General features: G+C 39.9%; 1 protein-coding gene across 1 annotated transcript in view; it reads left to right on the top strand.

The window, feature by feature from the left end:
* Window positions 1-213: 213 nt before the first annotated feature.
* The window catches only part of npepps (aminopeptidase puromycin sensitive), a 96,601-nt gene continuing 82,904 nt past the window's right edge, over window positions 214-13,910 (top strand). Inside the window, exon 1 of the mRNA XM_003222484.4 lies at window positions 214-903. Coding sequence (XP_003222532.2) covers window positions 229-903 — 675 coding nt within the window. The 5' untranslated portion in view covers window positions 214-228. The remainder of the gene's footprint in view (window positions 904-13,910) is intronic.

Here is a 13,910-nt window from a genome sequence, read left to right as displayed (position 1 = left end):
TGGTTTCACCGCAGGCAACTGGAGAGGACACCGCTTTCGCTCCAACGCGCATGCGCAACAACGGCCCATCCCTTTGCCCCCACCTCCCTCCCCCCAACCGCTCTATCTTTCTTTCCAGTTGACGTAGTGGGCACGCGCGCGCTGGTGTTCTCGCGAGGCCTACTCCTTCCCATAGTAGAGCCTAGGGAGGGAGGGAAGGAGTGAGGCAGGCGGGTAGAACAGAACCCAATGGCCTATAGATGTCTCCTTGCCTGGCTTTCAAGCGGCTTATCGGTCTCGCCGCCCGCTAGTACGCAGGCGCTGAAGCGCGTGCGTCATCCCGCGCGTGCCCTCCACCATTGGGAGAAGGAGGCAGAGGCGCGCGAGACCGAGGGAAGGAGAGGGAGGTGGAGCGCGCATGCGCAAAAGGCGGAGTGGCTGTCTGTGGAAACAGGACGGCAGCGACAAGAGGAGCAGAAGGGGGGAGCGCGCGCACGCTCGCGGCAGCAGCAGGCCTCCTTTCTCGCTTGGTTGGGCCAGGCGCGGTGCGCGCGACCGTCACCACCTTCTCCTTTTCCTCCTCCCCCCTCCTTTTTCTGTCCCCGCCTCCTGTCAGCGGGGGGTAGTGCGCCTGCGCGTAGGGCCTCCCCGTTCGCCTCAGTAGGAGCAGCCGCCGCCGCCACCACCGCCTCTTTTTCATTCTCGACTACCACCGCCACTCAAAACACCTCGTCTTCCGCCTCTCCTTTTCCTCCTCCTTCTTCTCCTGCCTCTGATTCTTCCTGCGCCGCTGCCGCTACGATGCCGGAGAAGCGGCCCTTCGAGCGTCTCCCGGCCGAGGTGCGCCCCATCAATTACGGGCTGTGCCTCAAGCCCGACCTTATCGACTTCACCTTTGAGGGGAAACTGGAGGCCGCTGTGGAGGTGAGTGATAAGGAGGGATTGGGCGAGAGAGAGAGAGAAAGGGAAAAAGAGCGGGAGGGGGAGGGGCGTGTGCGGGGCGGCGCGGATATTATGTGCGTGGGGAGAGGGAGGGAGAGGGCTTCTGCGTGGAAAGGCCCCCCGCTTGAGGAGGAACCGCGGGAGGGGGCGCTTTGAAATAAAGGGGGTAGGCTATGGACCAGGCATGGGTAATCTTCGACCCTCCAAGCGTGCTGGACTTCAATTCCCACAATTCCTAACAGCCCCAAGGCAGAAAATCCCACATTATCTCAGTGTGGACTCAAATAACCCAGTTCAAAGCAGAAATTATGGAATTTTATGCCTTGATATTCTGGGATATAGGGCTGTGTAGAAGGGCCCTGGGCCCACACTGCCATATATTCCAGTTCAAAGTAGACAATGTGGGATTTTAATCAACTGTGTGGAAGGGGCCTTGGTATAAATAAACCCATGGGTGGTTCAGTCCATCCATAACAGGCATGGAAAAGGAAGGGGCCTTAGGGGCCTTCCACACAGCTCTGTACCCCAGAATATCAAGGCGGAAAATCCCACAACATCTGCTTTAAACTGGCTTGTCTGAGTCCACACTGCCATATATTCCAATTCAAAGCAGAAAATGTGGGATTTTATTCACCTGTGTAGAAGGGGCCTTAGGCTCCTTCTATGGGCCCTTCCACATAGCCCTATATCCCAGAATATCAAGGCAGAAAATCCCACATTATCTGAGTGTAGACTCCAGTAACCCAGTTCAAAGCAGATATTGTGCGATTATATGGCAGTGTAGATCCAGCCTCATACCCCTTCTACACAACTATATAAAATCCACATTACCCTCTTTGAACTGGATTAATATGGCAGTGTAGAGTAAGGACCCTTCCACACAACCATATAATCCAGAATATCAAGGCAGAAAATCCCACATTATCTGAGTGTGGACTCAGATAACCCAATTCAAAGCAGATATTGTGGAATTGTCTGCCTTGATATTCTGGGTTATTTGACTGTGTGGAAGGGCCCCTAGTTATTGACTTCATTTAATAATAATAAATATTTATTTATATCCCGCTTTTCTCCCTCACGGGACACAAAGTGGCTTACAACATATTAAAGTCATGTAAAACAACAATCTAAATACATTGATAATTTGTATAAGATATCCCACCTTCTTCTCAATCCAGGGATGCAAAGTGGCTGATAGCAATCACAGACCCATAGAGCTGTAAGAGACCCCAAAAGCTGTCCAGCCTGGTCCCAGAATACACAATCAAAACACTCCTGACAGATCACCATCTCTACTCTGTTTAAAAATCTCCAGAGTAAGGCCCCTTCCACACAGCCTTATAAAATTTCACACTATCTGCTTTGAATTGGAATATATGGCAGTGTAGATTCAGGGCTTCTCCAGACAGGCCCTATATCCCAGGATCTGATTCCAGATTTTCTGTTTATCGCAGGTTATCTGGCAGTGCGGACTCATGTAATCCAGTTTAAAGCAGAAAACCTGGGTTCAGATCCTCAGATATAGGGCCTATCTGGGAGGGCCCTTAGATAACCCAGTTCAAAGCAGATAGTGTGGATTTTCTGCCTTGATATTCTATGTTACATGACAGTGTGGAAGGGCCCTAAGAGACTCCAGCACACTGGAGAGGAAGAATATTGCAGGCTTGAACAGCTTTTCCCTTCAGGAAGTTATTTCTAATATTTGGGTGGAATCTCTTCTCATGCAATTTGAACCCATTGCTCTGTGTCTTAGGGCCCTTCCACAGGCATATTACCCAGAATATCAAGGCAGAAAATCCCACAATATCTGCTTTGAACTGGGTTAGCTGAGTCCACACTGCCATATATTCCAGTTCAAAACAGAAAATGTGGGATTTTATTCAGCTGTGTGGAAGGGGCCTTAGGCTCTTTCTACGGGACCTTCCACACAGCCATATACTGTATCCCAGAATATCAAGGTAGAAAATCCCACATTATCTGTGTGTGGACTCATATAACCTAGTTCAAAGCAGAAATTGTGGGATATTCTGTCTTGATATTCTCGGATATAGGTCTGTGTGGGAGGACCCTACATTGCCATCTAAAATCCAGATTATTTGCTTTGAACTGGATTATATGGCAGTGTAAGAAGGGGCCTTAGGGCCCTTCCACACAGCCATATAACCCAGAATATGAAGGCAGATAATAATCTTTGTTTGTATCCCGCCCATCTCCCCAAGGGGACTCTGAGTGGCTTACAACAAGGAGTCCACACTGCCATATAACCCAGTTCAAAAGGCCCAGACAGGCCCTATATCTCAGGATCTGATCCCAGGTTTTCTTCTTTAAATTGGATTATATAAGTCCACACTGCCAGATAATTTGGGATAGAGAAAACCTGGGATCAGATCCTGGGATATAGGGCCTGTCTGGAAGGACACTTAGTCTCCCAAGCTGCAGAAAACAAACTTGCTCCTTCCTCACTTTTACATCCTTACAAATATTTAAACAGTCCAATAATAGTACTGTAATAATAATAATAGCAATAATAATAGTAATAATGTATTACCAGCCTCTTCTTGCAACCCAAGGCGGGGTACAAACAGATACAGACAATTAAAATCCATGTTAAAATTCACCAGTTAAAATTGCACAGGTAGGCCTGCCAGAAGAGATAGGTCTTCATTTATGTCTTCAATTCTGACAGCTGATTTAGCTGTCGAATCTCTTCTGGCAGATCATCCCATTTTACGCCAGTAATACCAGCCCTGACTGGCAACTCTCTGGAGTTTCTGTACCTAGCTGTATAGCTGGCGATCGCTGAACAGATGAGCATGACACGATACAACAGCAAATGCATTTGTTTAAGTGTTTATGGTTTTTGTTTTATATAGGCATTGAATGTTTGCCTGTTGTTGTTGGAAACTGCCTCAAGTCCCCATGGAGAGATAGGCCGGGATGCAAATAAAGTTTATTATTATTATTATTATTATTATTATTATTATTATTATTAATATGAACATAAAAATGAAACAACAATTACATATTTAGTGTCATGGGTAAAACGTATAGGTAAAAATTTCCCCTTGACATTAAGTCAAGTTGGGTTTGTCTCTGGGGTTGGTGTGTCATGGAGTATATGAATATTAAAATACAATTATGACAATATTTAAAAACTACACACACACCCCAAAATAATCCCACTTACATCATCCCCAAACAGCCTTCCTCTGCGCAGTCTGTAAATGCCTGATGGTAAAAGGCAATAAGGGATGGGGCCAGTCTGGTCTCTCTAGAAGTGAATTCCAGAGCCTGGAAGCAGTAATTGAAAAGGCCCTCTTCCTTGTTCCCACCAATCGAGCTGGAGAAGGTGGTGGGACAGATAAAGCTCTCTCTAGAAGATGATAGTGTTCTGATAAGAGATATGGTCCTTCAAATAATGTGGACCAAGCCATGTAGGGCTTTATAAATCAAAACCAGCAGTTTGAATTGTACAAAGAAAACTGGTTGGCAGCCAGTGGAGCTAACGGAGGGTTTCAGTGAAAGGATGAGGAAATGGCTTGGCAAGCCTTGGGGTGGGAGAACAGCTATGAAAGGGGAAGATGATTTGTGACTTCATGTGCAGGAAAAGAAGAATAGGAAGGTGATAAAGAAAGATAGTAGATGATGGGTTTTGGGAGGGCTGTTTCCCATGGAAGTGGTCAGGGCCTCTGATGTTTAGATTTGGGAGAATAATGGGTATTAAAATGTGTGGTAAAGAGGTGATGTGTCAATAGGAAGGACTTGAACAGCTGCTATGTGTGTCAGGGAGAAAAGGGAAGAAATTGGGACAATCACTTCAACGGTTGCCAGTTAGTTTCTGGGCAAACTACAAAATATTGGTTATCACTTTTAAAGCCCTACATGGTTTGGGTACAGGTTACCTGCCGGATGACTGAGGTCCTCTGCGTAACATTTGCTTCAATCTGTCAGAACCCAATTGGCAATGATCACCCAGAGGACCTTTTCATCTGATGCCTCTAGCCTGTGGAATGACCTACCAGAGGAGCTTTGTCTATTAACCGAGCTGTCAGAATTTAAAACACAATTAAAGACCTGTATCTTTTTATTAGTATTATTCACATGTTTTAATTATGTTGTACCCTGCCTTGAACCCTGAGGAGAAGTGGGTAATTAATAGAATATGTTGTTGTTGTTATTTTCTTATGACACAGCAAACAAGATAGATGTGCTGGATTTCGTGTCACAAAATCACAAGTCGAACACTTCCCAAGTGTCTAGGACTGTGTTTATTATTATTATTATTATTATTGATAATCGATTCTCAGGGTCTCATGTTGACGTTTTTCAGTCAACTAAGCATTGGAGATGGACACAGTTACTTGTATTATGTCTGCGCTTAGGGTGTGGATCACATTGAGTAGTGAAGTATTCCCTGCAAAGGAGGTTTTCTGGGATTGTAGAAGAAGGACGTTTCATTTCAATGTTGTGGGGAAGTAGAATTTCTAATGGAGGAGTAGGCGGGGCTCTTTTAGAAGTACAGTACAAATATTCTTTAGAGGGGAGAGGCCTAAATACCCTAAAGGCACTATATATCTTTTGATCTTGGAAGCTACAATCTGGTTAGTACTTAGATGGGAGAGCACCGACAAATACCAGGTGCTGTGGACTATATTTCAGAGGAAAAAACTGACAAAAATACCTCAGAGTATTCCTTGGCTAAAAAAAACTATGAAATTAATGGAGTCATGGTAAATTGACAGGTGATTTGAAGGCACCTACACATAGAGAAGGTTGAATTGTTGTAAGATAGGAGATTCTTTCTGACTTGGCACTGTAGAGAAGAACTAGTTTTAATGACAAGCCAAATCTGTAATGGGGAGTCATGTATTCTTAGGGCAGAAGAATATTGATTGCAAGTGTATAATCTCAGTAGGAAGAATTATTACATGTCACTCTTCTTGGATTCGAGCTTGAGATTCTTTGGTCTTGCATTAGAGCCCCAAAAATAGTTCATGGATTCTAGACAAAGGATATTGCTTTAGAGAATGCAGCATTAAAAAGAGTGTAAAATTTGTAGTTAAACTTCCACTAAAAGTGAACAGTATGATTATGTTTTATGACAATTTGGGGAAGAATTTGGGGAATCTCTTCCCTTAGGATAACTTATTGGTGATACATAGGAATTTGTGGTTCTTTGGAAGCCTGTTTTTCTTTTATGTTTAAGATGGTTGAGCACAGTACAAGACTGATCTGGGCAGTATCATAAGTACAGGGGTGCCCATCTTGGATTTATATGGCAAGCCCCTGACACTTTGTGATTGGTTTTTCTTGATATTCAACACTAGCATGAATATTAAAACTCTGTACAATGGCTGCTTAATGTGTTATTTGTGAAATACTATAGTATTTTATACTGGGAGTTTTTGTATATTAATGGGTTGGTGGAATTTAGTATATGCCTTGTTATAGGTTGCACGTACAGTTGCGTGTAGATAGTCTGCAGTTTAGAAACAGCAGTAGATCTTCTTTTAGAAGAGCAATATAGAAAGTTAGTTCTTTCTTGTTATGGAATTTCATTATATACACCCAAGACCATAGCCAGAAAAAATGGGGGGGGAGGGGGTTGAAACTTTATTTTAGCGAATCACGAAGAGTAGTTCCGTAACGCAAAATAATTTAGAAATCAGGCTCCATCGATAAACTTCAGTGGACACTCATGGGGATTTGGTCAAGGAGTTAAAATTTGTTTTTAATAAAACGTAAACATATTTGGTGGGGGGGGGGGGGTTGAACCCCTAACCCCCCCCCCCCCCCCTTGGCTACAACCCTGCATACACCACCCCCTTCACCATGTATTTAGTTATCAAACTTTATCCAATAATGCCTTATGTTCATGTAGTATAAGAATCCTAATTTGAATTTTAATATAGTTGAAGTGTTTATATATGAAGTCATTGCTTTGAATCCTTGTGCCATACAGACAATTGTCTAGAACGCTCCTCCCACCAACAAAATCTTACTTGGATTCTCCTCAAATGAGGCTGCTACTGACTTGAAATAGGACCTCATCACACTAGAGCAGTGGTTCTCAGCCTGGGGTCCCCAGATGTTTTTAGTCTTCAACTTCCAGAGATCCTAAAAGCTGGTAAACTGGCTGGGATTTCTGGGAGTTGTAGGCCAAAAACATCTAGGGATCTCAGGTTGAGAACCACTACACTAGAGCTTGGAACTACTTTAAATCTACTTTAGGAAGGGGTCTTTAAACAGCTCAGCCAAACAGCTCACCAAACTGCAAACCCCAGAATTCTGCAGGAGTCAGAAACCAGATTTATCCATGCTCTGGTGTGATGAGGCAGGTAGTTGAATAGTGGGACCACACATGTTTACAATTCTACATTAAATTAAAACAAGAGAAGTTTGCATCCATGAATTTCAGTCAGTCCAGTCTTCTGAAAACCCAACTTTCAAGTGTTTTGGAAGCTCAAGACCTTTCTTGCTAGATTTCTGTTTCTTAATCTGAGATTATTTGAATTACTATGTGCACTTACCAGGCAGAGTTGTAGTTCTTTGAAACAATAAAATTCTTTCTCATGAAGAGAAATGTTGAATTCTTCTCTAGTAAGGGATGTGGATCCTTTACAAAATTTATATTGAACTACTTCACTTACTAGTGTAGTTGTGATTGTGTGTAAAATAAGATGAATGGAATTGAGAGACTGCTTAGGAATAAATGGAGGACCTTATTTTGATCAGTATATACAGCTCCTCTGCTGCATCAGCTCCACTGGCTGCCAATTTGCTGTCAAGCACAATTCAAAGTGCTGGCTTTATCCTATAAAGCTCTAAATGGTTCTGGCCCAGCTTACCTTTCTGAACCTGTACCCCTATGAATCATCCCGGGCACTAAGATCTTCGGGGGGGGGGGCTGTTTTTGATCCCACCTTTTTCACATGTGTGCCTGACAGTGGTGAGGGACAGGGCCTTCTCAGTAGTGGCACCTCAGCTGTGGAACTCCCTTACCAGCGAGATTAGATTGTCCTCTTCCCTCCTATCCTTTAGAAAACAAGCATTTGGAGAATAGCACAGGGCTATATGCAGCTATGAAGTGAATGGCAATGTGATTGGAACAGCTTCTGAATTATGATTTTTGGTCTTTGTGTAATGTTTTAACAGCTTATTTCTGTATTTATATGTTAGCGTTTTATAATTTAGTGCACAATGTATATTGTATTTTGTTTGTCTTATGTTAACGTGGCATTGAATTATTGTCAATTTCGAAGCCGCTCTGTGCCCCCTTGGGGCTTGAGATAAAGCAGGGGAAAACTATGGTAAATAAATAAATATTATACCCTGCAATGATTTGATTAAGTCTAGATCTGTGTTCCACATGATCTATTTAAGATCAGTTTTAGATTAGCATTTGAACTAGGATAGACCTCCAGAGGTGTTAAACTCTACCTCCCAGTAGGTTGAATGAGCAGATTGGGGGTCAGGGATTATGATGTAGTCCAACATTTCTGGAAACACGATTCTACCTATCCAAACATTAGCATGTTAAGAACTGGAAAGGTTTTTTAAAATATCCGAAATACTAGAAAAACTTGTCTGCCCCCCATGAGCAAGCAATTTCTTCACTTTATGCATTTAACCAGGTATATGAATTGTCAGAAGACTGGGGTTTTTCCTGGTTGAAAAACATTTCTCAGTACAGTGGGACCATCTTCACTGGGGTTTGGTGCCAGGCTCCCCTGTAGATAACAAAATCAATGAATCCTCAAATCCTATTATATTCATTGGCATAGCAAAATGGCATCCCTCATATTAAATGGCAAAATCAGCATTGGTTTTGGGTTTGTTGAATTTGTGAATATAGAAACCATGGATATGGAGGGCTGATTGTACTTTATTGATGCCTTTTCAAAGTACTTCAGTTTTAGGAAACCGAAATAGTTTTGGTAACAGTTAGCTCAGATGTAACAGGGAACCATAATTACATTGCTCCTTTAACTATATCTCCTTTTTTTAAAAAAAGGTGTTTTTATTGCTTTCTTGTTTTATAGGTAGGGAAAAAGATTATACTTTTCTAAGAGTCTTAGCATATACTTGTTTTGATATAGATTTGTAATATCAATCAGTAGTTACTTCTGCCTTAAACTCAGCATAACCTAGCATGCAAGCCAATATATTTCTCTTAGAAGAAAGTGGATTTTCAAGACATTGTTCACTTTAAAAGGCAGGTTAATCTGTATTCAGAACAGACCCATATAGAACAGTGTCAAGGTACTTATCACAAATTATTAGTGTTAGATAAAAAACATTGTTTTGTTCATAACTTGTTTGTATTTCAGCAGGAGTAAAATTTACTTTGATACATGTGGAGAGAAATTTTGGCCACATAAGCAGAGATTAGAGAACAGTGAGAGGTGACCATTAGAGTAAATACCATGGAGACAACTTAGCTGGAAAAGGAATGCAAACTCCAGCAGAGAACTGCCTGTATGTTTCCAAATTAACTGCCTGTTTTGTGTGTGTGTGTGTGTTGAACAAAAATGTGGGAACGGAAGAGAATGAGGTCACAAACAGGAGAAACTAGCACAATTAAATAAAAGCTCAAGATTTTGGAAGCTGATGTGTTCAGAAAGTGTGGTGACACTTGCAAATGGTGGCTATTAAATTAGAATGAAAAGTGGCCACCATAGAATGAGGCATTTTAAATGCAATCCTAACTACTTTACTTTGAAGTTTTCATGAGCGGTTATGTTGGCACCCTGTGAATGACTTTTAATACTTGAAACAATTATTTCAAATTGTACTGGACCTTGTTAAAAGTAAAGTAAGATTACTTTATATCTTTATTCATAATTGATTCAAGACTAACATAGAAATGGGTATGTTTTCAATACCTGTACAGTATTGATATTAAGAGACCTTTAATATGTGAGCCTAATTCAGTCCATGGATGATGAGAGTCTGACTTTAAAAGTCTCTCAAGCTATCTTTCTCACAAGCAATCTGCTCCTTTCCCCATTGACTAGGTAGAGACACAGAAAACAGGATATGCTGATATTTCCTCCAATTTCTTAAGAGATAAGAAAAAGGATCCTTTACATTACTCTTTTTTCTTCAGTTAGTATATGAAATTGGCAATTATAGGTGCAGGCTGATAATGCTCTACTCCTTTAGTTAGAGAAGCTCCAACCAGGACTTTTGTCTAATGACATTGGTGAATATACACATGAATACTTCACTCTAACAGTTATTTGGGCAGTTATTTCACAACTAACCTGGTACATATATGGAATTATCCTCATTGTAGGAGATGTTGGTCATACCAAGATTATTTTGAGACTATTCTTTAGGAGTCCAATTATTGTCTGTCCTTTATAAATTAAACTATTTAAAAGCTAAAGCTTAACCATATTGTCTTACACTTATGTTACGCTTAAACTATCTTAAATAATGATATATTAAAAAATTTAGTATGCTGGCAGTTTCCACATTGTGAACAAGATTAGTTCTGTAGGTTTGTTCTTAACTTGAATTTGTATGTAAGTCAGAATAGCTACATGTTTAAGTGTAACTCCAACCAATATATGAGTTACACTTAAAATGTACCTATTCTGACTTACATATATAAAAGATTTGGCTAGCATAGGGAAGGATCAACATCTTGGTTGTGTTTGTTTTTCTGTCTGTGCCCCTGTTAGATTTCACCTCATTTTCTATCCCTCTAATAATTGGATTTTGAAAAATTTGGCTTGTTATGGAAACAAAGATTGGTATAAAGCTTCAGTAGAGACACTTTTTCTCCATGATAACTCTTTTTTTTAATTTCCAAAGTGTTCACATTATAATGTAACTATCTATATATATAAAAGGGTAATGACATTTCGGCCTAGGACAAAACAACAAAACTACACATCCCAGAAACACTAAACTTGTCCGCACAACCCCTCATCCATGCCCCTACGTTCATACAACAAAAAGAAAAGAAAAATTAAGTCCTAATTAGAAGGAGGGGAATAATTGTTTTTATCCAATTGCTGCCAGTTAGAAGGCTAAGCTCCGCCCACTTGGTCTCCTAGCAACCTACTCAGCCCAGGGGACAGGCAGAGTTAGGCCTCACTTAGGCCTCTTCCACACTGCCTATAAAATACAGATTATCTGATTTTAACTGGATTATATGGCAGTGTAGACTCAAGGCCCTTCCACACAGCTATATAACCCATTTATAATGGACTTAATGTCAGGGGGAAACCTTTACCCTTTACCTTAACTACTACCAATTCCTCAATACTTTATTTCCCATACCACCATACTTCGCCACAGCAACGTGTGGCCGGGCAGGGCACAGCTAGTTGGTATATAAAGATACCAATTAACAGTGGTAATTTTACACTGTCTAATAATAGTAAAATATGTGTATCCTATTTGAAAGAAAACTTCCTGACCCTGCACCAGAATAGAGTCTAACAATATTTTGTCCTATCAAAGCTCTTAACAAGCAATGTATAGTTATAAATATATGTACGTAAAATTTACATAAACAAGGGTGATCTAATTGTGTAACATTGCTCTTCTTTCTGTCAGTATGCTTTTAGTAAGTCAATGCCATTATGGACCAGTCTTTAAATATTCTACCTATATATTCTGTGAAAGGCTTCCAATTATTTTGAAAACATTGTATTGGGTTTTATTTCTAAGAAGATAAGTCAGTTTATCAAGTTCTGCAAAGCTTAGCCGTTTGGTGAACCATTCACTTACGGATGAAATAAAGCTTTCTTTCCAGTGTCTGGCATAGACACAGCATCTTGAAAGAAAAACATATTTTTCTTATTGATGACATCATTTGCATCAAAAATATCTCTGGTAAAAATGGTGTGTTCTGTTGCAAAACTATTTGGATTGTTTCCTTAACAGCTGCTCATTATGCATGGGCCACTTGTGGGAAAATGTCCCTTCTTTTGTCTTACATTTCCAATATTTATTATCCATTCTTTTGTTTTTATTCATCCTGACAAGTTTTACTGGAGCAATGTACCACCTGTGAAACATTTTATAAAAGTTTTATTTCAGTTCGCTTGCCTTTGTAAAATTAAGGCCTTTGCTCCATATTCCTTCCCATACGTTGAAATTTATTTCATGACCTACCTCTTTTGCCCAATTTACCATACAGACTTATTCTTTAATCATCTCATATTTCAATCAAAATTCATAATTTCTCCCAGTATATTTCTTTTTCTCTAGCCATAATATTTTCCAATTGGTCATTTCTTTTTCAAAGCCATCTTGTTTATATTTCTGTTTAATTTGTTCATAAGTGTACCATCCAATATTTAACCCTTCCTTCTTCAGTTCTTTTGTTTTTAGCATAGGTTGATTGTTTATGAACTTGAGTATCTTATCCACTCCTCTTTGTCTTCTTTCTTTATCACCCGGAAAGCTTTATGTGTCGAAATCCAGAGTGGAGTCTTATGTCCAAAGTTTAATTTATGTTTTAACCAAATTCTCAAAAGTGCTTTTCTAATATTATTTGCAAAACTTTGTCTATACTGGATTTGTCATACCAAATATTTACGTGCCACCCAAATGGTAAATCATAACCTTCTATAGTGAATGGGGTTTCATTCAAGATACTTGGCACAGTCTGAAACAAAGACACCATATTTGGTAACACTTTAATCTTTATTACTGAAATTCTTCCTAGTAAAACAACTTATTCCCCCCCCCCCAAATATTATTGACATCTTGTCTGCTAGTCAAATTCCCAAGTATTTCATTTTTCTATCTAGTTGAAGTCCTGAGTCTTTTATCATTTTTTTCTGTCTTTCTGTTGCAAATTTATAACAGTGATTTTGTTTTTTTCTTAGTTGACCTTAAGTCCTGATATTTTGCCATAATTTGCTAACAACTGGTTTATTGCAGCTATTGGTTTTGCTGAGGTTTCCACCAGCAGCATTAAGTCATTGGCATATGCACATATTTTTGTTTCACTCTTCCAACTTTTAAACCTCTAATATTCTATTCTTCCTATGTTTGATTTAATCGCACTTTCAGTGTTGTTATGAAAAGAAGTGGTGAGAGGGGGCAGCCTTGTCTTACTCCTTTAGATATCTCAAAAGATGCTGCAAATTCTTAATTTACTTTTATCCTTGCTTCTTGTTGTTTATAAATTGGAATTATCCATCCTGTGAAATTTGAACCTACTTGCATTTTTTCCAGCACTGCCGTTAAGAATTCCCAGCTGATAATATCAAATGCTTTCTCTCAGTCCACAAATATTCGTAAAGCTTTTTTCTCATTATGTTTCTCCCATATTCCTGTACATTGCTACACTGATGTTGGGATTAATTTGTCTTCCTGGGAGAAATCCATTTTGGTCTTTTTGAATAACTTCAATTAGCACTTTCTTAAATCTTTCTGCTAATACACTAGTGTATATTTTGTAATCTGTATTTAAAAGTTAAATAGGGCTGTAGTTTGCAATATTGGTTTCATCTTTTCCTTCTTTAGGAATAAACATTATTCTGGCTTCCTGCCATGTATTTGGTAAAGTTGATGCTGTCTGTATTTTTTTTAAAATTGCCATAGTTTGGGGGTCAATTCCTCTTTAAACTGTTGATAAAAACTTGTACTCAGACTATCTGGGCCCAGAGATTAGTCCGCCTTCAACTTTTTAGTGGCTTTCCATATTTCCATCATTGATATATGCTAATTCTTACAGGAGTGAATTTCCCTTCCCTAAAGGTGGATTTCTCTCACTTCCTGTTGTCACACCCCTGTTTATAACTATGAGTCATTTGTAAGTTGGATGTTTGTAACTCAAGGACTGCCTGTACTGTATTCTAACTTTTTTTGGTTGTATAACGAAGTCAGAATATTTGTTTAGCTAAGTGGTCTTTTGTCTAGTGTGACTGTAGTCAACTTGGATTCAAATTCCAGATTAATTCTGGGCTCACTGTGTAACATTGGAAAGGAATTATCGTGTGCTTTCAGAGGGTTGTAGG

The sequence above is a fragment of the Anolis carolinensis genome, chromosome 6 (assembly GCF_035594765.1).
Source record: "Anolis carolinensis isolate JA03-04 chromosome 6, rAnoCar3.1.pri, whole genome shotgun sequence".
Classification (NCBI taxonomy): Eukaryota; Metazoa; Chordata; class Lepidosauria; order Squamata; family Dactyloidae; genus Anolis; species Anolis carolinensis.
This window is presented reverse-complemented; position numbering and strand designations above follow the sequence as displayed.